Here is a 25,204-nt window from a genome sequence, read left to right on the forward strand (position 1 = left end):
TGGCCACCCCACATAGCCTGGTTCCTCTCTAGGTTTCTTCCTAGGTTTTGGCCTTTCTAGGGAGTTTTTCCTAGCCACCGTGCTTCTTCACCTGCATTGCTTGCTGTTTGGGGTTTTAGGCTGGGTTTCTGTACAGCACTTTGAGATATCAGCTGATGTACGAAGGGCTATATAAAATAAATTTGATTGATTGATTGACTTCAACTGTCTATGGGATTAAGAAATTTGGCTTAATTAATTAGATTCATATTATGGTGTTTCTATTCCGAGAAAAATGAAACCCTCGGGGGTTTCCTTTAGGATGGCATGGAAAATATGGTGCTGTACAACGTGACGGTCAGGAGAAAGCTACATCATAATAGGATTCTGAATTGTTTGCCATCATTAGACAACTTTGTTCCAATATTTCTGTAAATCAGTGATATTTATTCCCATAGTAATTTGTTATGGATCCATAACTAAATCAACATCTGCATTTTGAAAGAGTTTTTATAATTATTTTATTAACAAATCATAAAGAAGCTTATGAAGAAATACAGTACTGTACAGTATATGCTTTTACATTTGGAAGCATTTAAAGCATTTTGAAGATATAAGCCACCTGCATTTGTTTATTAGGCTACTGTGCAGTGTGACAAGTAAACAGCCTACAGTACATACTGTAGTAAACAGGGGAAGGGCCTAATTCCTTACATAAGGGAGAGCAGGCCATGTCCAGACTTTCTCAGTGACCTCAAGTACTCATTAACCTGGTCTTTAATGCCAGTCATGGACAGAAACTTCTGAGACAGTATTAATGAACACCCGGAGGTTCACTGGTAAGCCATATTTGCCTTGGGATCCATCCCAGTTTTCTGTGCCCACTCGTGGTCTCTCTCTTCGGTTACACATCCTTGGAATAGCAGAACAGCATAACGGCACCAGCCACTGTTCACCTATTGATTGCGCTGCGGATAATGCCAGTTTGTTTTTAAAATGTAACCTTTGTTTAAACTAGGCAAGTCAGGTAAGAACAAATTCTTATTTACAACTGTCTACCCCGGCCAAACCCGGATGACGCTGGGTCAACTGTTCACCACCTTATGCCAATCCCAATCACGGTCGGATGTGATACAGCCTGTATTCGAAACCAGGGACTGTAGTAAAGCCTCTTGCACCAAGATGCAGTGCCTTGGACCGCTGCGCCACTCAGGAGCCATGACCAATTAATATATATTTTTTCCCCCCAGAACATTAACCATCTGTAGGTAGATGTGGAAAGGTAGATACAAATGATTTGTTGCAGGTTGGGGAGGGGGGGTGGTGGGGGGTCACACCTAGTTCGGCTATTAGACAGTTCTTTAGTAAAGGTTGAAAAAAAGCTTGTGAAAAACTACTAATAATACTTTTCCCCCTTTCCACATGTTAAAGATTCCAGAATGTTGAGGGCTTGAAACCGGACGCAAAACTAATTTGTCCAACGATAACAGCCCGTGATGTATGGGCGTAATCGGAGTTTGACAGCCGTCAAACTCAAACATATCACATGTCAAGGGATGACTACAACACAAACCCAGCTACATGGGGCGTGAACATTAACATTCTAGCAATAGTGTCTTGGAGTTGAGTCTGGATATGCAAATTATACACACTTACATGCTGTGATCAGAACATTCCAAGATCAGAATGACAGTTTTATCGCAGCAATTCAATAAAAGTGGATAAAGCTAAATGATTACATCCTACAAGGTTTTTCAACCCCGTTGTGAAGTATTCAACAATACAGTTGGTTTGTCTACACAGAGGCAAATAATTATTTTCTAAATTCAAAAGGAGTTCATCTGAATACAAGGTCATTCAATATCTGATGACTTGCTTGTTGTTTTTGCTGTATGTGTTATCACTGGCGAGGATGTAGACAGTATAGGCCTATTCTCAGAACATGTTCTTCAGAATCTTCAAACATGCTTATGTTGCAATACTGTTACGACACCAAAGCTTTTACGAACATGTTGATCACAGGGCCGTAGCCAGGGTCTGAGTTTTAGTGAGGTCCAAATATAGATATTTAAGTTAAAGCTCATTTACTGCATTTCTATACAATTTAAAAACTCTAAAATGCTTTCTGTTCACAGAAAAATGTGAACAAATAAGTTTGCTTTACAGATTTACAGCTATTTTCCTGAAATTCTACACATTTTGCCATGACTTATGCCATGTTAATATGATATCTGAGTGAGAGTGACCAACAAAATTAAATGGGGGGCCCCCTTGGAGGTCAGTGCCCTGCGTGCCCAGACAGTAATTTGGCCATGATTACAACAAGGTAAGATAGCTTTTAAAAAATGTTAACAGACATGGACTAATTGAGTGACTGTCAGTGAGCAACATAACAAGAGGCAAACTGCTGATGCACAACCAAGTTTCAAAATTGCACTTTGTGTATTCTACTATTCTAACTATCAACAGTAAGTTGAGACCCCAACAGTTCCCCCAAAACTATGTATTAGATTTTTTATTCTGAAAAATGACTGAGGTCCGGACATCGGTTTCCTCATATGTAGCTACAGCCCTGGTTGAGCATGTATTTTGTGTATAGCTGCATCTAGCCTAACACGCACACCACACTGGCCACGTTGAGTGACTGAGAGTTGTTAAATAAATGTGCACATACATCAAATCATTTTACACACACTGCCTCACATGCATTAATGAGCATCTTCATAGCCATAGCTTGGTTCTATTGGAGATGCACCACAAGTCCCCTCCTTACTGGATATCAGGAAGATACAAACCCACATGGGTTTAACTAACTAAAAACTAGGTTTGCCTTTTTATCTGTGGATTAATTATCAGAGTGGAGGAACACACTTGTGTGACTCCTGGTAAGATCTCTACAAAGAACCAGCTAATAAGTGGACCACATGCATGTCAGATAAAATAACCCAATGTTCCTTAACTCTTCTTGAACTGCCCTGTTGGACTGCAGCTGTTAGCAACAGCTGTATCGATCTGCCCCTAAATTAATATATTTGATTCACAATCGATTTTGGTAATTTAACTTGCGTGTCATGATTAGAGCTTGACCGATTAATCGGAATGGCCGATTAATTAGGGCCGATTTCAAGTTTTCATAACAATCGGTAATCGGCATTTATGGACACCAATCATGGCATTGCACTCCACGAGGAGACTGCGTGGCAGGCTGACTTAAACGTATCTTATAAAAAACAATCAATCTTAACATTATCACTAGTTAACTACACAGTTGATAATTTTTGTTTATCTAGCATGTCCTGCGTTGCGGTGTCTGTTAATTTATCAATGAATCACAGCGTACTTCGCCAAACGGGTGATTTAACAAGTGCATTCGCGAAAAAATGCACTGTCGCTGCACCAATGTGTACCTAAATAACCATATACATCAACGTCTTTCTTAAAATCAATACACAAGTGTATATTTTTAAACCTGCATATTTAGTTAATATTGCCTGCTAACATGAATTTATTTTAACTAGGGAAATTGTGTCACTTCTCTTGCATTCTATGCAACAGAGTCAGGGTATATGCAGCAGTTTGAGCCGCCTGGCTCGTTGCGAACTGTGTAAAGACCATTTCTTTCTAACAAACACAGCCATCTTCGCCAAACAGGCGATGATTTAACAAAAGCGCATTTGCCAAAAAAGCACAATCGTTGCACGAATGTACCTAACCATAAACATCAATGCCTTTCTTAAAATCAATATTTTTTAAACTTGCATATTTAGTTAAAATAAATCCAGGTTAGCAGGCAATATTAAACTAGGGAAATTGTGTCACTTCTTTTGCGTTCATTGCACGTAGAGTCAGGGTGTATGCAACAGTTTAGGCTCGTTGCAAACTAATTTGCCATAATTTTACGTAATTATGACATAACAATGAAGGTTGTGCAATGTAACAGCAATATTTAGACTTATGGATGCCACAGAACGGTTGGGGTGGATGAATCAGAATTAGTTGGGTAACATAGATAATTAAGATGTTTTAGTTGCATAATATGCTTATGTGAGATACTTGTCATTAGAATGTATCCCTTTGGACTCTAGTGTTGGCAGTTGCACTTTTCCCTCAGCTAGGGCTCAGTCACTTGGGGCCCAGAGAGGGAGAGGTCAGGCTTGTCTTTCACATGTGCTATGCAGAATATCAGAAAGGGAGAGGACAGAATGGAACATTGTCTTCATATGTGAATGTGTCTTTACCTATTCTTAAACCATGTGAAGGGAAGGCGTGATTAAGGGGGAACCAATTACTTGTCTCCACAATGTCTGTGCGCAAGTCACTCCCCTCAGTGAGCTTATCCAGGAGTGGGGTCAAGAGGGGGTTTACTTGAGAATCTAAAGTTGACAATTGATATATGCATTGGATCAGTTGGTGTTTTTGTACTATGAAGTACCAGGAACGAGATTAGAACCTCATTTTAGGGACCAAACTGAATGATAATGTATAGTGAATGCTATCTGGCTATAGGATACTCCTCTCTCAAGTAAAAGTATTTCTTTGTGAACAGTTCCTAAATATCTGTGGTTTGTCGTGTCAAAGGGGGGTGGTTCTTTGCTATAAAAGATCTCAGTAGCCATTGTGTTGACACTCAACGGTTCATTAGAAATGGCAAATCGTTGAAAGTCAAGTGCTAATGCAGATGTAGTTTAAGTATAACTGACTGGTGTGTGAAGTTGTGTCTCTCTCCTCATGTGGTAATACGGTTCCGTATTTCACTGAAATAATAAACATCGTTTTTTTACAATGATAAGTCATTGATATTGTCAAATCCGGAAAATAAGGCACATTTCTGTGTGTTATTATATTATAATTAAGTCTATGATTTGATAGAGCAGTCTGACTGAGCGGTGGTAGGCAGCAGCAGGCTCGTAAGCATTCATTCAAACAGCACTTTACTGCGTTTGCCAGCAGCTCTTCGCAATGCTTCAAGCATTGCGCTGTTTATGACTTCAAGCCTATCAACTCCCGAGATTAGGCTGGCAATACTAAAGTACCTATTAGAACATCCAATAGTCAAAGGAATATGAAATACAAATGGTATAGAGGGAACGGTTGGGGCGGATGAATCAGAATTAGTTGGGTAACATAGGCTGTCATTGAAAATAAGAATTTGTTCTTAACTGACTTGCCTAGTTAAATAAAAGGTAAAAAAAATAAAAACAATTCGTCCTATTATAACTACAACCTAAAACTTCTTACCTTGGAATATTGAAGACTCATGTTAAAAGGAACCACCAGCTTTCATATGTTCTCATGTTCTGAGCAAGGAACTGAAACGTTTGCTTTTTTTTTTTACATGGCACATATTGCACTTTTACTTTCTTCTGTTTTTGCATTATTTAAACCAAATTGAACATGTTTCATTATTTATTTGAGACTAAATTGATTTTATTGATGTATTATATTAAGTTAAAATAAGTGTTCATTGTTCATTCAGTATTGTTGTGATTATCATTATTACAAATATATATATATAAAAAAATCTGACAATTAATAGGTATCGGCTTTTTTGGTCCTCCAATAATTGGTATCGGCTTTGAAAAATCATGATCGGTCGACCTCTAGTCAGAAAAATCATGATCACGTCTGATGGGGACAGACAAAATCAACATGTGCACGATGACACGCGCATGGCCGGTGATGTCAGCATGCAATTCCTCTTGAAAAAAAATAACATGCAATCAACTTATGCTTAATAGCCTGAGGCGATTAAACATGTCGACATGCCTTTTGTGTACAACATTCATCGTCGATCAGGGGAGGAAGCGGCAGCGAAGCACGAGCAGCCCCCGAGCAACAGCTACGTAAGTAGCGGAGTAGGCAGCAGCTACGTTAAAAAATTAAATCCTGCACATGCACAGAAATCTATCTTTAACCAAAGAACCTTCGGGTTCCAGAAAAATCTGCAAAAATAGTCACGCCATATAAAAAAACGGTAATGATCAGATGGCTTCGATTCAAAACAATGGAACAATACAATGAAATCTGTTAACTCTTATTATATCTTCTAAAATTAAGGCACATAAATACTTTCCAAACACTTTTATCTCACAATTGTTATAAAGAACACAACTTAAACAGAATACCCCCAAAATATATATATTTTGACCTAGTTTGGCACATTGAATTGGCTGCTTTTTACACTACTTCATAACAAATACACTTACCAAGAGGAATTGAAGCCTCAAATTCATTCTCCTCTCTTTCACATTGTCTGAAACGGTCTCCCAGTAAATTCCTGCAGTCCTCCAGTATCACTGAAACCTTTCTAAGAGTCGGCAGGGGCGGTTTGTCTTTTGCGTGATGGGGCGGAGTTATGCTGAAGTTGTCCTTACAATCCTGGAGTGAAGGGCAGGAAAAACATTTACTGTAAGTAATCTACAGCGCTCTCCAGAATCATTTGGGCTGTATACTCCTGTAGAAAATGGAGACACCAAAAGCACAGCAGGTATATTTCATACTGTACATAAACTTATTGTGAAAGTATCATTCAAAGAGGATCATATTCATTCAGATGAGATGTCAGGGCTAACCATGCAGATGGAAAGACGTCTCATTGTGTCCGTGCCATTATGGCATCTGTGACAGCATGGGCAGCGCCATTAATGCCATCTCCATTTTAAAGTATTACATTTTCTTCACAATTGGCTGATCCCTTCTGATGACCTGGTTAGACAACCTAACTTAGCAGGTGTAAAAGAAATGCCTGAAACTAGATTCCCCCCCACATTCTGGTCTTGACGAGAATAAAATAACTGTCGGAGATGATCTCTTCTGCATTGTTCAACCAATCCAGTAAATGTGGAGGAGGAGTTAATATTGCCTTGTCGCCTTGTTAAAGTCCAAAAACAGTAGTCGCGTCACAGGGTCTCTTCCATTTCCTTGAAAACCGGAACACCTGGTTGTTGACGACCAACAGGGTAGGTTAGACATGACTCTAACAGGGTCACCAGGAGGGATCAGCCAATGAAGTTGGAAGTCCCACCCAGTTGACGACATTAAAACGGTGGAAGCCCTCAATATATAGCAATAGTAATGGTGTCATTTTTGTAGGCACCAACTCCGCCATGGTTCGTTGGACAAAGCCTATGGGAAGGGTTTTGGGATAAACAGCTAAAACAATCTGAGGTTAACAGACAATTAAAATCTTTTATACTTTTAGTTCTATGAGATAATATCAGTCAGTTAACATGACCTTTATGAATTATGAAACCTGTGCTTTTTTGGATTACAAAAATGCTTCAAAATGTAAAACAAGTGATGTATGAGATCTTCATAACTTAACATTTTGTTCTATGTGATCATCTTCATCAGCTAACATCACTTGTTTTAAATTTTGAAGCATGTGTATTAAAAAAAGCACAGGCTTCATAATTCATAAAGGTCATGTTAACTGACTGATATTATCCCATAGAACAAAACGTAAGATCTTCTAAACGTCTTAAATGCCCCCAAAAATGTCTGGGGTTATCACAAAAACCTATTCTTTCCCCATTTGAATGGCTGAACGAACCAGAGGTAAGCCATTTCCCACTTTTTAGGACTACAAGCTGGCGAGCTCTGTGGCACTGTCTGTGCCAAAATGCCAGGGTTTCTAAAACTTGGTCCTCAGGAACCCAAGGGGTGCATGTTTTGTTTTTTGCCCTAGCACTACACAACTGATTAAATTAATCAACTGATCATCAAGCTAAAGCCACTGAAGGCCTCTATCATTCTCTATGGGGCTAACAACCTTTGAATATATATATATATATATATCAAATCTATGCTAACTTATGTTCTGTTAATTACTGATGTCCCCTTTAAGGATGGAGCGCCCTTGGTCATGCGCAGTGTTGTTCTATGTTATTCTGGTACTAACTCGTTTGAGTAAATGTGAAGCTCCAGTTCAATTGTTTGTATTCAGAGTCTATGTATATTACATAAATAAGTACTAAGTGTTAAGACACTACAATGGCGACGAGGATGATTACCTGCAGTGTGCATCACGAATACAGATGGAGTTCGTAGGAAGAGAGGAAGATTTTGACCCTGTAGCACAACAGCTAGCAAGCAGTGAAGACGAGGGGAGAGCTGACGAGAACGAGGCGGCAGATCAAAGACCCGTGGAGCCGGAGGTAAAGAGAATGGCTAGCATCGGAAAAATATATGTGTTTGATGACACGCAAGAAAACTGGGCAACTTACATTGAACGACTGGAACAGTACTGCATTGCAAACGACATTGCTGATAACAAAAGAGTACCAGCGTTGTTGAGTTTAATTGGCCCAAAAACATACAGTTTGTTAAGAGATCTGACTGCCCCTCTGAAGCCCTCAAATAAAACATTCACAGAGATTGTGGAGATATTACAAAAATCACCTAAACCACTCCTCATCGCGGAACGTTTTCCTTTCCACAAGCGAGATCAGAATGAGGGGGAAGGTGTTAGTACATATGTAGCAGAGTTAAAGAAACTGTCTGAACATTGCCAGTTTGGAGAGAACCTAAACATGAACATATTCAAAAACGTTTGCTCACAGAATCAGAGCTCACGTTTGCAAAGGCGGTTGAAATTGCTGTGGCTATGGAAATCGCGGCTAAAGGTGCATTTGAGTTGCAAAGTAAAAGAAGTACTGACCGGTCACAAATTTCCCTGCACAAGTTCTCACGCAGCCGACAGCGCCCCCGTGTGGCCGAAAAATGCAACAGGTGTGACAGATGGTCACAGAGCAGAAGACTGCCGTTTCAAAGACGAAATTTGTCACAAATGCAGTAGAAGGGGGCACATTCAAAGAGAATGCAAAGCAAAATTCAGTCACAACAGGAAAACTGAGAAAATTAAAGGGTCTGTGAATGCACTAGCAGAGAACAGTGGCAGTGATTCAGATGAATGATTAATTGGTACAATGGAGTTAAACACAGTGACTTCTCCCAGCAGTAGCATAATATGGGTAACACCAGATATCGAAGGCAAACCCCTCAAAATGGAGCTGGACACAGGATCTGCAGTGTCTATAATTTCCACTACCGTCTACAATGAGCACTTTAAGGCTATAAAGCTGAAGAACACAAATGTGTTGCTGATGACATACTCAGGAGAGAGATTGAGCCCAATGGGGGCGTTGCAGGTCAGAGTGCATTATGGGGGGCAAACACAGCAGTTACAGCTGTATGTGGTGCCTGGAACTGGCCCCCCATTATTTGGCAGGGAATGGCTTTCAAAAATAAAGCTGAACTGGTGTGACTTGAAAATGCTCCATTCGTTCCAGTCCAAAGAGAAAGGCACAGACCAAACACTGGAACACTTGTGGAAGAAATACAACACAGTTTTCAGTGATCAGATGGGAACAGTAAAAGGCTTCACATCAAAACTTGTACTAAGAGATGACGCAACAACAAAATTCTGCAAAGCCAGATCTGTTCCATACTCCCTGAGACCAAAGGTGGAAGCGGAAATCGATCACTTGCAGGATACAGGGATCCTGACGAAAGTGGACAGAAGCGAATGGGCCACACCCATAGTTCCTATTGTGAAGAAAGATAGGTCTGTTAGAATGTGTGGGGACTTCAAGGTAACTGTGAATTCAATGTTGCATGTGGACCAATACCCCCTACCACGTCTAGATGACATCTTTGCTGCACTAGCTGGTGGGAAACACTTCAGTAAAATCGATCTGAAACAGGCTTACCTGCAGCTACCGGTTGAAGAGAGCTCCAAACAGTACCTGACCATAAACACACACAAAGGTCTATACAGGTATAACCGCCTGGTTTTTGGCATTGCATCAGCCCCAGCCATTTGGCAACGAACTATTGACCCGATTTTGCAAGGAATCCCAGGAACCCAGTGTATCCTGGATGACATGATCATAACAGGATGCACCGACAAAGTGCACCTAGCTAACCTGGAAAAGGTCCTGAAAAGACTGAAAGAGTATGGTCTACAGGCAAACTTACAGAAGTGGGAGTTCTTCAAAGACAAGATTGTCTTCTGTGGACATGAAATTGACTGCAATGGATTGCACAAAACACAGGACAAAATCGAGGCAGTGGTACAGGCACCACGACCACAAAATATCACAGAAGTGAGATCTTTCACGGGACTGATCAATTACTATAGAAGATTCCTCCCAAACCTTTCAGCAGTACTCCAGCCTCTAAATCAGCTCCTGGAAAAGAATAGGACATTCCGAATTCACTGTATATAGAGTCTACAGACCTGACTTGAGTACTACCCACCCCACTTCGATTTCAGCACAATTTATTTTTCCTGAAACAGTGCTATATTTGTACCATAGTGTCCAGACACCTCATTTTAAAAACAGTGAAAGGCCGGCAACACTCTGTATTATTCACAGCCCGATGAAATGACATCATATATACATTCTACAGACCCTACTGAGTATTCCCTACATTACTTTTACTGCGGCACCCAGAATAGATTTTGCTCTATTAGCAATACTCCGTATTATTGAACAAAATTATAAACTTAACATGTCAAATGTTGGTCCCATGTTTCATGAGCTGAAATAAAACATATGACGTGTTCCATACACACAAAAAGCTTAGTTCTCTCAAATTGTAAACATCCCTGTTAGTGAGCATTTCTCCTCCAAGATAATCCATCCATCTGACAGGTGTGGCAAATCAAGAAGCTGATTAACCAGCATGATCATTACACAGGTGCACCTTGTACTGGGGACAATAAAAGGCCACTCTAAAATGTGCAGTTTTGTCACACAGCAATGCCATAGATGTTTTAAAGGAGCGTGCAATTGACATGCAGACTACAGGAATGTCCACCAGAGCTGTTGCCAGAGAATTGTGTTAATTTATCTACCATAAGCCACCTCCAACATCATTTTAGAGAATTTGGCACTAAGTCCAACTGGCCGCAAAACCTCAGACCACGTATAACCAAGCCAGTCCAGGACCTCCACATCCGGCTTCTTCACCTGCGGGATAGTCAGAGACCAGTCACCCGGACAGCTGATGAAACTGTGGGTTTGGACAACCATTGAATTTCTGAACAAACTGTCAGAAAACGTCCCACCTTCGATGGCCACTGTCACGCTGGAGAAGTGTGCTCTTCAAAGAAGAATCCCGGTTTCAGCTGTACCGGGCAGATGGCAGAGTGTGTATGGAGTTGTGTGGGCTAGCGGTTAGCTGATGTCAACATCGTGAACAGAGTGCCCCATGGTGGCAGTGGGGTTATGGTATGGGCAGGCATAAGCCAATATGTATTCCATGTACAATGATTAGCATTGGGGGCATTTATTTGACCATTATTTGACCATTTATTTGACCATCCTAAACCCCAAATCTAATGCAAATGTCACTTAAATATGAACAAATATTAATAATAGTTAATGTTTAGACAATTACTGTACATGTATCATAAATAAATACAGGTTAATTATAATTTTCTACTATTACGTGGGGGACTTATATTGGGACAATTTCTGAAATTCCGTAACCCGGAATTACTTTTTTTAGTGTTGCCGACGCAACGCTGATGTGATTAGCACTGCTTACATTAGCCTTGGAGAAAACGGAATCTTTGGAGTCTCTGTCCTGAAACGCCCCATTCATCAGCCTATACAGGAATCCTAGTGCAGTGTTCTCCTGTTGCAGAAAACATGTATTAGTTAAAAGCATAATAACAAACAAGACAAAGGAAAACATCAAAATTGCAACAGAGTAGCACGATCAACCCCTCACTGATGATAGGACATCTCCATTTAGAATTATAAAAAGGCCAATGAGTTTTTTTGCTGAAAAATGAAATCATTATGACATAAGTCGATACAATTATGCACTTCTGCAATACGCAACCAATTGCACACTTAACATGTCATACAAGAAGCCAGTCAGCCAAATGAAAACAGCCGCGTGGCTAGCTGCATTCCACAACAAACACAATTAGTTGGTAATCCTGCACGAGCGTTCAAACACTACGCAGTATTTTATTGTGATGAGGCACATAAAACGATAATTTTTAGGTACTTAAAAAAATATACATTCTAACTGATTTTATCTTTAAAGTTTGCTGAGTGGAAACGTACCTCAAAGACAGGTTTCACTTCTGACGCCATCGTAGCATGAACAGAAGCTTCTCATCCTCTCTCTTTGCTAGTGTGTGCAGTGAATTGCTGGTGCATCGCAATATCGCCCTCTGTCCGTACGGGAGTATAATGACATCTGGGAGTCACAAAATACATTTCCTTAAGAGATTCTATTATCCTCATGAAGTGGTCATACTACACAATTTTAGGCCAAACTCATCCCGAATTATTCACAGAAAATCATGTGATCCAACAAAATCAAAGTGGGATACGACAAAAGTTTTTAAACATTCAGATAGCAACATGATAATCGTGCATTTTAAACATACAGTGCCTTCGGAAAGTATTCACACCACTTTAATTTTTCCACATTTTGTTACGTTACAGCCTTACTCTATTTTTTAAATGTATTATTCCCTCATCAATCTACACACAATACCCCATAATGACAAAGCAAAACCAGTTTATTTTTGTTTTGCTAATAAAAAAATAAAATATCACATTTACACAAGTTTTCAGATCCTTTACTCAGTACTTTGTTGAAGCACCTTTGGCAGCGATTACAGCATCAAGTCTTCTTGGGTATGCCTATACAAGCTTGGCACACCTGTATTTGGGGTTTTTCCCATTCTTCTCTGAAGATCCTCTCAAGCTCTGTCACGTTGGATGGGGAGTGTTGCTGCACAGCTGCCAATTGAGGACTTGTGAGGCGTCCTTTTCTCAAACTAGACACTCTAATGTACTTGCCCTCTTGCTCAGTTGTGCACCGGGGCCTCCCACTCCTCTTTCTATTCTGGTTAGAGTCAGTTTGCGCTGTTCTGTGAAGGGAGTAGGACACAATGTTGTATGAGATCTTCAGTTTCTTGACAATGTCTCACATGGAATAGCCTTAATTTCTCAGAACAAGAATAGACAGATGAGTTTCAGAAGAAAGTTCTTTGTTTCTGGCATTTTTGAGCCTGTAATCGAACCCACAAATACTGATGCTCCAGATACTCAACTAGTCTAAAGGCCAGTTTTATTGCTTCTTTAATCAGCAGAACACTTTTCAGCTCTGCTAACATAATTGCAAAAGGGTTTTCTAATGATCAATTAGCCTTTGAAAATAATAGTAGTGAAGACATCACAACTATCAAATAACACAGATGGAATCATGTAGTAACCAAAGAGGTGATAAACAAATCAAAATATATTTTACATTTGAGATTCTTCAAAGTAGCCACCCTTTGCCTTGATGACAGCTTTGCACACTCTTGGAATTCTCTCAACCAGCTTCATGAGGTGAAATGCATTTTAATTAACAGGTGTGCATTGTTAAAGTTCATTTGTTGAATTTCTTTCCTTAATGCGTTTGAGCCAATCAGTTGTTTTGTGACAAGGTAGAGGTGGTCTACAGAAGATAGCCCTATTTGGTAAAAGACCAAGTCAATATTATGTCAAGAACAGCTCAAAAATGTAAAGACAAATGACAGTCCATCATTACTTTAAGACCCAGATTTACTTCTGCTGCAGAGAATACGTTCTTTAGAGGTAACTGCACCTCAGATTGCAGCCCAAATAAATGCTTCACAGAGTTCAAGTAACAGACACATCTCAATATCAACTGTTCAGTGGAGACTGTGTGAATCAGGCCTTCATTGTCAAATTGCTGGACGAAAAACGCTACTAAAGGACCTATAAGAAGAAAGGGGTTGCTTGGGCCAAGAAACACGAGCAATGGACTTTTTTCCAAAATATAGTCCAAAATATAGATTTTTGGTTCCAACCACCATATCTTTGTGAGACGCAGAATAGGTGAATGGATGATCTCCGCATGTGTCGTTCCCACCGTGAAGCACGGAGGAGGAAGTGTGATGGTGTGAGGGTGCTTTGCTGGTGTCACTGTCTGAGATTTATTTAGAATTCAAGGCACACTTAACCAGCATGGCTACTACAGCATTCTGAAGCGAAACGCCATCACATCTGGTTTGCGCTTAGTGGGACTATCATTTGTTTTTCAACAGGACAATGACCCAACACACCTTCAAGCTGTGTAACGGCTATTTGACCAAGAAGGAGAGTGATTGAGTTCTGCATCAGATGACCTGGCCTCCACAATCACCCGACCTCAACCCAATTGAGATGGTTTGGGATGAGTTGGACAACAAGTGCTCAGCATATGTGGGAACTCTTTCAAGACTGTTGGAAATGCATTCGTCATGATGCTGGCTGAGAGAATGACAAGAGTATGCAAAGCTGTCATGAAGGCAAAGGGTGGCTATTTGAGTAATCACAAATATTTTTAGTTTAACACTTTTTTGGTTACTACATGATCTCATATGTGTTATTCCATGATTTTGATGCCTTTACTATTATTCTACAATGTAGAATTCTACGACCGACCGACCGGACGGACAGACGGACAGACACACAGACAGACACACAGACAGACACAGAGCTGAAGATGGTCCTGCTGAGATACAGAAGAGCTGGAAAGAGTTCAGCAGGAAACACCATCTTGGGCAGAGAGGAGTTTGACCTGAGGACAGCTGCTCAGTGTGTGAAGAGACAGGGAGAAGTAGCACAGAGGCAAGTCACATTGCCACTGTAGTGTAGTCCTGAACTGGTTTAAACAGGAGATTGTGCTCAGTGTGTCTCTGTGTCCTCCAGGATCTTACACTCTCCTCCTGGTCATAGCAGTCTGTATACTTCTGGCCCTTCCTTGGACACTGTGCTAACAAACCTCCAAACGAGCTTCAATGCCATACAACACTCCTTCCGTGGCCTAAAACTTCTCTTAAACGCTAGTAAAACCAAATGCATGCTCTTCAACCGTTCGCTGCCCGCACCTGCCCGCCCAACTAGCATCAGCACCCTGGACGGTTCTGACCTAGAATATGTGGACAACTATAAATACCTAGGTGTCTGGCTAGACTGTTAACTCTCCTTCCAGACTCATATTAAACACCTCCAATCCAAAATCAAATCTAGAATCGGCTTTCTATTTCGCAACAAAGCCTCCTTCACTCACGCCGCCAAACTTACCCTAGTAAAACTGACTATCCTACCGATCCTCGACTTCGGCGATGTCATCTACAAAATAGCTTCCAATACTCTACTCAGAAAACTGGATGCAGTTTATCACAGTGCCATCCGTTTTGTAACTGGAACGAATTGCAAAAATGGCTGAAGCTGGAGACTTATATTTCCCTCACCAACTTTAAACATCAGCTATCTGAGCAGCTAACCGATCGCTGCAGCTGTACATAGTCCATCTGTCAATAGCCCACCCAATCTACCTACCTCATCCCCATATTGTTTTTATTTACTTTTCTGCTCTTTAGCACACCAGTATCTCTACTTGCACATCATCATCTGCTCATTTATCACTCCAGTGTTAATCTGCTAAATTGTAATTCTTCACTACTATGGACTATTTATTGCCTACCTCCTCATGCCTTTTGCACACACTGTATATAGACTTTCTTTTTTCTACTGTATCAGTGACTTGTTTGTGTTATTGGCTTGTTTATTGTTTATTCCATGTTATTCCATGTGTAACTCTGTGTTGTTCTGTGTCACACTGCTTTGCTTTATCTTGGCCAGGTCACAGTTGTAGATGAGAACTTGTTCTCAACTAGCCTACCTGGTTAAATAAAGGTGAAATAGAAAATAAATCAAGTCAATGATTCATTCACTGAGAAACAGAGTAGTAGAGGAACACCTGGAGCTTCTCAGTGAGAGAGTCTGGAGTCACACTATTGTGCTGTTCACCACTTGGGAGACTCAACCATTGAGCGGCACATTGAGAGTGAAGGGAAGGTCCTCCAGTGGCTTGTTAAAAAATGATGTCACAGAGCTGCTGGAGAAGAAAGACGGTGACGGTGTCAGGAAACAGAGGAGGCGGTGTCAGGAAACAGAGGAGGCGGTGTCAGGAAACAGAGGAGGCGGTGTCAGGAAACAGAGGAGGCGGTGTCAGGAAACAGAGGAGGCCATTATTAGATAAAGAGAAAGAGACTAGAGAAGAAAGAAGAGAGAAAGAAGGTAGAGGAAGAGAGAGCAAAACAGAGACTGATGAAGGTTCAGGAACAGAGAGAGACCCTCAGATCACTAATAGATAAGACATACTTATTAAATTCTACCCCCTTAATAATGTAGACTACCTAACGGGATATAGTGGAGCAGGTTGAGAGCTTCAAGTTCCTTGGTGTTTATATCACCAATAAACTAACATGGTCCAAGCACACCAAGACAGTCGTAAAGAGGGCACGACAAAACCTATTCCCCCTCAGGAGACTGAAAAGATTTGGCATGGGTCCTCAGATCCTCAAAAGGTTCTACAGCTGCACCATCGAGAGCACTGGTTGCATCACTGCCTGGTATGGCAACTGCTCAGCCTCCGACCGCAAGGCACTACAGAGGATAATGCGTATGGCCCAGTACATCACTAGGGCAAAGTTTCCTGCCATCCAGGACCTCTATACAGTGAGGGAAAAAAGTATTTGATCCCCTGCTGATTTTGTACGTTTGCCCACTGACAAAGAAATGACAGTCTATAATTTTAATGGTAGGTTTATTGGAACAGTGAGAGACACAATAACAACAAAAAATCCAGAAAAACGCACGTCAAAAATGTTATAAATTGATTTGCATTTTAATGAGGGAAATAAGTATTTGACCCCCTCTCAATCAGAAAGATTTCTGGCTCACAGGTGTCTTTTATACAGGTAACGAGCTGAGATTAGGAGCACACTCTTAAAGGGAGTGCTCCTAATCTCAGGTTGTTACCTGTATAAAAGACACCTGTCCACAGAAGCAATCAATCAATCAGATTCCAAACTCTCCACCATGGCCAAGACCAAAGAGCTCATCAAGGATGTCAGGGACAAGATTGTAGACCTACACAAGGCTGGAATGGGCTTCAAGACCATCGCCAAGCATGGTGAGAAGGTAACAACTGTTGGAAGAAACACAAAATAACTGTCAATCTCCCTCAGCCTGGGGCTCCATGCAAGATCTCACCTTGTGGAGTTGCAATGATCATGAGAACGGTGAGGAATCAGCCCAGAACTACACGGGAGGATCTTGTCAATGATCTCAAGGCAGCTGGGACCATAGTCACCAAGAAAACAATTGGTAACACTACGCCGTGAAGGACTGAAATCCTGCAGTGCCCGCAAGGTCTCCCTGCTCAAGAAAGCACATATACATGCCCGTCTGAAGTTTGCTGATGAACATTTGAATATCTCAGAGGACAACTGGGTGAAAGTGTTGTGGTCAGATGAGACCAAAATGGAGCTCTTTGGCATCAACTCGCCGTGTTTGGAGGAGGAGGAATGCTGCCTATGACCCCAAGAACACCATCCCCACCGTCAAACATGGAGGTGGAAACATTATGCTTTGGGGGTGTTTTTCTGCTAAGGGGACAGGACAACTTCACCGCATCAAAGGGACGATAGACGGAGCTATGTACCGTCAAATCTTGGGTGAGAACCTCCTTCCCTCAGCCAGGGCATTGAAAATGGGTCGTGGATGGGTATTCCAGCATGACAATGACCCAAAACACACGGCCAAGGCAACAAAGGAGTGGCTCAAGAAGAAGCACATTTAGGTCCTGGAGTGGCCTAGCCAGACTCCAGACCTTAATCCCATAGAAAATCTGTGGAGGGAGCTGAAGGTTCGAGTTGCCAAACGTCAACCTTGAAACCTTAATGACTTTGAGAAGATCTGCAAAGAGGAGTGGGAGAAAATCCCTCCTGAGATGTGTGCAAACCTGGTGGCCAACTACAAGAAACATCTGACCTCTGTGATTGCCAAGTACTAAGTCATGTTTTGCAGAGGGGTCAAATACTTATTTCCCTCATTAAAATGCAAATAAATGTATAACATTTTTGACATGCATTTTTCTGATTTGTTTTGGTTATTCTGTCTCTCACTGTTAAAATAAACCTACCATTAAAATGATAGACTTTGTCAGTGGGCAAATGAACAAAATCAGCAGGGGATCAAATACTTTTTTCCCTCACTGTACCAGGCGGCGTCAGAGGAAGGCCCTAAAAATTGTCAGACTCCAGCCATCCTAGTCATAGACTGTTCTCTCTGCTACCGCACGGCAAGTGGTACCGGAGTGCCAAGTCTAGGTCCAAGAGGCTTCAAACCAGCTTCTACCCTCAAGCCATAAGACTCCTGAACACCTAATCAAATGTCTACCCAGAATATTTGCATTGCCCCCCCCCCCCCCCTCTTTTACACCGCTGCTACTCTCTGTTGTTATCATCTATGCATAATCACTTTAATAACTCAACCTACATGTACATATTACCTCAACTAACCGGTGCCCCTGCATATTGACTCAGTACCGGTACCCGCCTGTATATAGTCTTGCTATTGTTATTTTACTGCTGCTCTTTAATGACTTGTTACTTTTGTTTCTTATTCATATATATATTTTTAAATATACTGTATATAAACTGCATTGATGGTTAGGGACTCGTAAGTAAGCATTTCACTGTAAGGCGCATGTGACTAATAACATTTTGTGATATATAATGTCATATAAACAGCAATAATGTCTAACTTTTTCCTCAGAGCATGGTACAGATAAGTCATTGTACACACCTATGTTAACTTTAGTGTTTTTATAACTCTCAGATGATTAAAACATATTGCACGTGTCCAAATAATGATTTGCTTTGTGTCCCATGGGGTTGTTCCATGGGAATTTACAACAACAAAAAACGTTGTTCCCTTAGTGGAAACTCCTGAGCTGGTTAAACAGGAGATTGTGCTCAGTGTGTTTCTATGTCCCCCAGGATCCCACACTCTCCTCCTGGTCATATGAGGGGATCATTCATTCACTGAGAAACACAGAAGATCAATAGAGGAACGCCTGGATCTTCTCAGTGAGAAAGTCTGGAGTCACACTATAGTGCTGTTCACCTATGGGGACTGTCTGGGAGACACAACCATTGAGCAGCACATTGAGAGAAGGGGAGGCCCTCCAGTGGCTTGTTGAGAAATGTGGAAACAGTTATCATGTCCTGAATAATGAGAACAGGGGTGATGTCACTCACGTCACAGAGCTGCTGGAGAAGATGGAGGACATGGTGGCAGGAAAGAGAGGTGGTGTGTTTCAGCCTAATGAAGAGGAGCAGGAACAATCTGCAATAATCAGGAAGACAGACAGCATGAAGGGGCTTCCTCCAGTCAGTAAGAAACATTCTAGCGGACCTGTATTAATATACTAAACTGTATAACTTTAATTGATTGCATATAGTCTTTACTTGCTTGAACTGCTTTATGTCCAGATTTTTTTTTACTTGGTCGGGTCGCTCAAAAAGGATACATACTGTAGCTTTAAGTACACATACATTTTATGTAATTCATTCAGCATTTAACTAGGTTTGAACTACCATTGACCTTATGTTGTTTTTCTCAATCACATACAAGCATAGTTTGGAACAATGTTGTCGGTTTTCAAAACTGCGTTCACAAGACACCAAACTATTTGGCATTTTACAAAACAATACAGGCCTGATTCAGATTTAGGAAATGTACTCTTTCCCATGCACATCTTTCCTACGCACTTCTCAGTAGTTGGTATTCAGACTTACCTTATGCAGGTGTGTAATGTGCTTTGCAGGCCTGGTTCTCTTGTGTGCGCTGAATACATTTTAATTCAACCACTGAAAACCCGCCCACTTGCTGGCCAACAGACTTTCTCATGGAATTTTCATTTAATAGGGTTTTCAGTACATCCCTTTAAATACGGTGTACCTCTTAATTAGACTTTTGTCGACACCAGAAAACAACCTAGTCGACAACCTAGTTGTCATTCAACTGAAATGTGTCTTCCGCATTTAACCCAACCCCTCTGAATCGGAGCGGTGCAGTGGGCTGCCTTAATAGACACACGTCATCGGCGCCCGGGGAACAGAGTTCAGTATATAGGGATCAGTGAAAGAAAGCAATCTAAATATAAGAATATTCAGCTCCATTTCTGCACCAACTGGCAGATAAAAAAATACTCTTGATTTTGTACATTTTTTGGACAAATTTGAAGGTTAGGAAAGTTTGTATGTATGAATCATAATAAAAAAAAAACAGGTTTGGAGACTCTTCACCCACAAAATATATTGATGAATAAAAAAAGTGGTTTGATTCATCCTGAAAATTGTCATATTCAATTTCAATACATTAAATATTGGAAGGTGGAAAAAAGTGTACAATATGGGTTGAACAATAGTCCTATTAATCTAGCCTAATCATGGGACTGTATGGCAGCGATTACAGCCTCGATTCTTCTTGGGTATGACGCTACAAGCTTGGCACACCTATTTAAGGAGTTTCTCCCATTCTTCTCTGCAGATCCTCTTAAGCTTTATCAGGTTGGATGGGGTGCGTCGCTCTACAGCTATTTTCAGGTTTCTCCAGTGATGTTCGATCGGGTTCAAGTCCGGCCTCTGGCTGGGCCACTCAAGGACATTCAGAGACTTCTCCCAAAGCCACTCTTGGGTTGTCTTGGCTGTGTGCTTAGGATCATTGTCCTGTTGGAAGGTGAACATTCACCCCAGTCTGAGGTCCTGAGCGCTCTGCAGCAGATTTTCATCAAGGATCTCTCTATACTTTGCTCCGTTCATCTTTCTCTCGATCCTGACTAGTCTCCCAGTCCCTGCCACTGAAAAACATCCCCACAGCATGATGCTGCCACCACCATGCTTCACCATAGGGATGGTGCCAGGTTTCCTCCAAACGTGACTCTTGGCATTCAGGCCAAAGTTTTCAATCTTGGTTTCATCAGACCAGAGAATTTTGTTCTCATGGTCTGAGAGTCCTTTAGGTGCCTTTTGGCAAACTCCAAGTGTAATCTTCCGGTTACTAGTCCAACACTCTAACCACTAGGCTACCCTGCCGCGTTCAAACAATGACCCAAGCCCAGATCAGCTAATCCCTAACATAGTGGCAAATATACAATACGCCAGGGTTGTTGGTAGACACAATAAAGGTAACCTAATTGATGTCTCTCTAACTGTACTGAATGCCTCTGCTGATCCTACAGCTATTGTATGCAGTAATCATGTGCTTATGAACCAGATTTATACTGTTAGCACTGAGGCGGTGTGCCCTAGAAGGAAGTCCACTGTCTGCAGCTCACCCTGCACTAACATAAATAACATGGACATATCTACTTCTGCTAAGCTCCCCAGTAAAGCAATGAAAACAAGTAAGCATCCCAGAAGAAAAGTGCTCAAAACAGCCCACGTTAACATATGTAGCTTAAGAAACAAGGTTCATGAAATCAATAATTTGCTAGTTACAGGTGACATTCATAATCTGACTATATCTGAAATTCACTTAGATAATACCTTTGATGATAGAGTTGTATTGTAGCAATACAAGGTTATAACATTTACATGAAATACCAATGGTGGAGGTGTTGCTGTTCATAATCAGAACCACATTCCTGTGAAGGGGCTCCCGAGTGGTGCAGCGGTCTAAGGCACTGCATCTCAGTGCTTGAGGCGTCACTACAGACACCCTGGTTCAATTCCAGGCTGTATCACAACCAGCTGTGATTGGGCGTCCCACAATTTACCCAGCGTTGTCCGGGTTTGGCCAGGGTAGGCCGTCATTGTAAATAAGAATTTGATCTTAACTGACTTGCCTAGTTAAATAAAGGTTAAATAAATTTAAAATATAAAGATTTGAGATGACCTCATGTTAAATACTGTTGAAGTAATATGGCTACAGGTTCATCTGCCTCACCTAAAGCCTATTCTTGTGGGAAGCGGCAAGAGACCAACTGCTAACAGTCAGTATCTGGATAACATGTGAAATGCTTGACAATGTATGCAATATTAACAGAGGTAGATTTTCTGGGTGATTTAAATAGACTGGCTTTCATCAAGCTGCCCACTCAAGAAACAACTTCAAACTAACCAGTGCCTGCAACATGGTTCAGGTTATCAATCAACCCACCAGGGTAGTTACAAACAGCACAGGAATGAAATCAACATGCATTGATCACATCTTTACTAATGCTACAGAAATTAGCTTGAAAGCAGTATCCAGATCCATCGGGTGTATTGATCACAATATAGGAGCTATACCTAGGAAAACCAAAGTTCCAAAGTCTAGGCCTAATATTGTGTATGAGAGGACATACAATACGTTTTGTAGTGATTCCTATTTTGTTCATGTAAAGAATATTTGTTGGTCCATGGTGTGTAATGAGTAAACAGATGTTGCACTTGGCACATTTAAATGGCTTATTCCAGTTACTAATAAGCACACACCCATTAAGAAAATGACTCTAAAAACTGTAAAATCCCAGTGGATTGATGAGGAATTTAACAATGTTATGGTTGTGAGGGATGAGGCACAAGGAATGGCAAATAAGTCTGGGAGCACAGCCAATTGGCAAACGTATGGCAAATTGACAAATCATGTGAATAAAAAGAAGAATAAACTACACTATGAAACAAAGATAAATGACATGAAGAATGATAGTAAAAAGCTTTGGAGCACCTTAAATGAAATTTTTGGGGAAAAAAGCTAACTCAGCTACATCATTAATTTAATCAAATGGCTCATTCATCACAAAACCAACTGATATTGCAAACTACTTTAATGATTATTTCATTGGCAAGATAATCAAACTTAGGCATGACATGCCAGCAACAAACACTGACACTACACATTCAAGTATATCTGACCAAATTAATTAAAGACAAGCATTGTAATTTAGAATTCCGTAAAGTGAGTGTGGAAGAGGTGAAAAAATGATTGTCCATCAACAATGACAAGCCACTGGAGTCTGACAACTTGGAGGGAAAATTACTGAGGATAATAGTGGATGACATGGCAAATAGGAAGTGTGTGCCCCCAGACTTGGAGGGAAGAAAAAGTAATCAACCCTTAGTAAATTTTAAAAAAAATTGTGTTTGACCAGATACAATGCTATTTTACAGTAAAAAATTTTTATAAACTTTCAGCATGCTTATAGGGAAGGACATTCAACAAGCACAGCACTTACACAACTGACTGATTGGTTGAAAGAAATTGACAAATTGATAAAAATATTGGGGGGGCTGTTTTGTTAGACTTCAGTGCGGCTTTGACATTATCATAGTCTGCTGCTGGAACAACATGTGTGTTATGGCTTTACACCCCCTGCTATATTGTGAATAAAGAGCTACCTGTCTAACAGAACACAGTGTTCTTTAATGAAAGCCTCTCCAACACAATCAGGAATTCCCCATGGAAGCTGTCTAGGCCCCTTCATTTATTTCAATCTTTACTAATGAAATGCCACTGACTGAGTAAAGCCAGTATGTCTATGCATGCGTATGACTCAACACCATACATATCAGCTACTACAGCGACTGAAATGACTGCAACCCTTATAGAGCTGCAGTTAGTTTTAGAGTGGTTGGCAAGGAATAAGTTAGAAATATTTAGGACTAAAACTAAAAGCATTGTATCTGGGACAAATCATTCACTAAACCCCAACTAAATCCTGTAATAAATAATGTGGAAATTGAGCAAGTTGAGGTGACTTAACTGCTTGGAGTAACCCTGGATTGTAAACGGTCATGGTGAAAACATATTGATACAACAGTAGCTAAGATGGGGATAAGTATGTCCATGATAAAGCACTGCTCTACCTTCTTGACAGCACTATCAACAAGGCAGGTCCTACAGGACCTAGTTTTGTCGCACCTTGACTACTGTTTAGTCGTGTGGTCAGGTGCCACAAAAAGGGACTGGGGAAAATTGCAATTGGCTCAGAACAGGGCAGCACAGCTGGCCCTTGGATGTACACAGAGAACTAATTATAATAATATGCATGTCAATCTCTCCTTTGTCAAAGTAGAGGAGAGATTGACTTCATCACTACTTGTATTTATGAGAGGTTGAATGCAACGTTGAATTAAACATATTGAATGCACCGAGCTGTCTGTTTGAACTACAGCTCGGACACACATGCATACCCCACAAGACATGCCGTAAGAAGTCTCTTCACAGTCCCCAAGTCCAGAAGAGACTATGGGAGGCACACAGTACTACATAGAGCCATGACTCCAAGGAAATCAATTCCACATCAAGTAACTGATGAAAGCAGTAAAATTGTATTTATTTAAAAACACATAAAAATACACCTTATGGAACAGCAGGGACCGTGAAGCAGCACAAACATAGGCACAGACATGCATACACACACACGATAACATAAGCACCGTACACATGGATTTTGTACTGTAGATATGGGGTAGTGGTTAGAGTAGGTGCCTGAGGGAACACTGTTGTGAAAATGTTTTTAAACTGCCTTAATGTTGCTGGAGCCCAGGAAGGGTAGCTGCCGCCTTGGATCCATAATAAATACAATCTGTGGGACCTTATATAGGCAGCTGTGTGCCTTTCCAAATCATGTCCAATCAATTTAAATTTACCACAGGTGCATCCAGTTTACACGAATCATCCTTGAGATGTTTCTTCAACTTGTTTGGAGTCCATCCACTTGGAGTTTGCCAAAAGGCACCTAAAGGACTCTTAGACCACGTGAAACCAGATTCTCTGGTCTGATGAAACCAAGATTGAACTCTGGCCTGAATGTCAAGCGTCACATCTGGAAGAAACCTGGTACCATCCCTAAGGTGAAGCATGGTGGTGGCAGAATCATGCTGTGGGGATGTTTTTCAGAGGTAGAGACTGGGAGACTAGTCAGGATCGATGGAAAGATGAATGGAGCGAAGTACAGAGACATCCTTGACGGGGGCACACAGCCAAGACAACGCAGAAGTGGCGTCGGATAAGTGTCTGAACCCGATCGAACATCTCTGGAGAGACCTGAAAATATCTGTGCAGCAACGCTCCCCATCCAACCTGACAGAGCTTGAGAGGATCTGCAGAGAATAATGGGAGAAACTCCCCAAATACAGGTGTGCCAAACTCGTAGCGTCATACACAAGAAGACTCGATGCTGTAATCGTTGCCAAAGGTGCGTCAACAAAGTACTGAGTAAAGGGTCTGAATACTTACGTAAATGTTTGTTAGTTTTATTAAATGTTTTGTTTTGTCATTATCAGGTATTGTGCGTATATTGACCAAGGGAAAAAAATCTATTTAATCCATTTTAGTATAAGGCTGTAATGTAACAA

The 25,204-nt window shown here is 41.0% G+C and overlaps 1 protein-coding gene and 1 pseudogene across 2 annotated transcripts in view; one reads left to right on the forward strand and one right to left on the reverse strand.

Moving 5' to 3' along the window:
* Positions 1 to 19,885, reverse strand: part of LOC110498084 (uncharacterized) — a 44,764-nt gene extending 24,879 nt beyond the window's left edge. For both annotated transcript variants that reach the window (XM_021574660.3, XM_021574658.3), the window contains exons 1-5: positions 19,658 to 19,885; positions 19,118 to 19,205; positions 12,066 to 12,883; positions 11,536 to 11,625; positions 6,186 to 6,357 (exon numbers count right to left, since the gene is read on the reverse strand). In XM_021574660.3, the coding sequence (XP_021430335.2) occupies positions 6,186 to 6,357; positions 11,536 to 11,625; positions 12,066 to 12,095 (292 nt within the window). In that variant the 5' untranslated portion in view covers positions 12,096 to 12,883; positions 19,118 to 19,205; positions 19,658 to 19,885. The remainder of the gene's footprint in view (positions 1 to 6,185; positions 6,358 to 11,535; positions 11,626 to 12,065; positions 12,884 to 19,117; positions 19,206 to 19,657) is intronic.
* On the forward strand, positions 13,919 to 19,422 carry LOC149975252 (GTPase IMAP family member 4-like; annotated as a pseudogene).
* Positions 19,886 to 25,204: the final 5,319 nt, after the last annotated feature.

The sequence above is a fragment of the Oncorhynchus mykiss genome, chromosome 19 (assembly GCF_057628025.1).
Source record: "Oncorhynchus mykiss isolate SJ-2025 chromosome 19, ASM5762802v1, whole genome shotgun sequence".
Taxonomy (NCBI): Eukaryota; Metazoa; Chordata; class Actinopteri; order Salmoniformes; family Salmonidae; genus Oncorhynchus; species Oncorhynchus mykiss.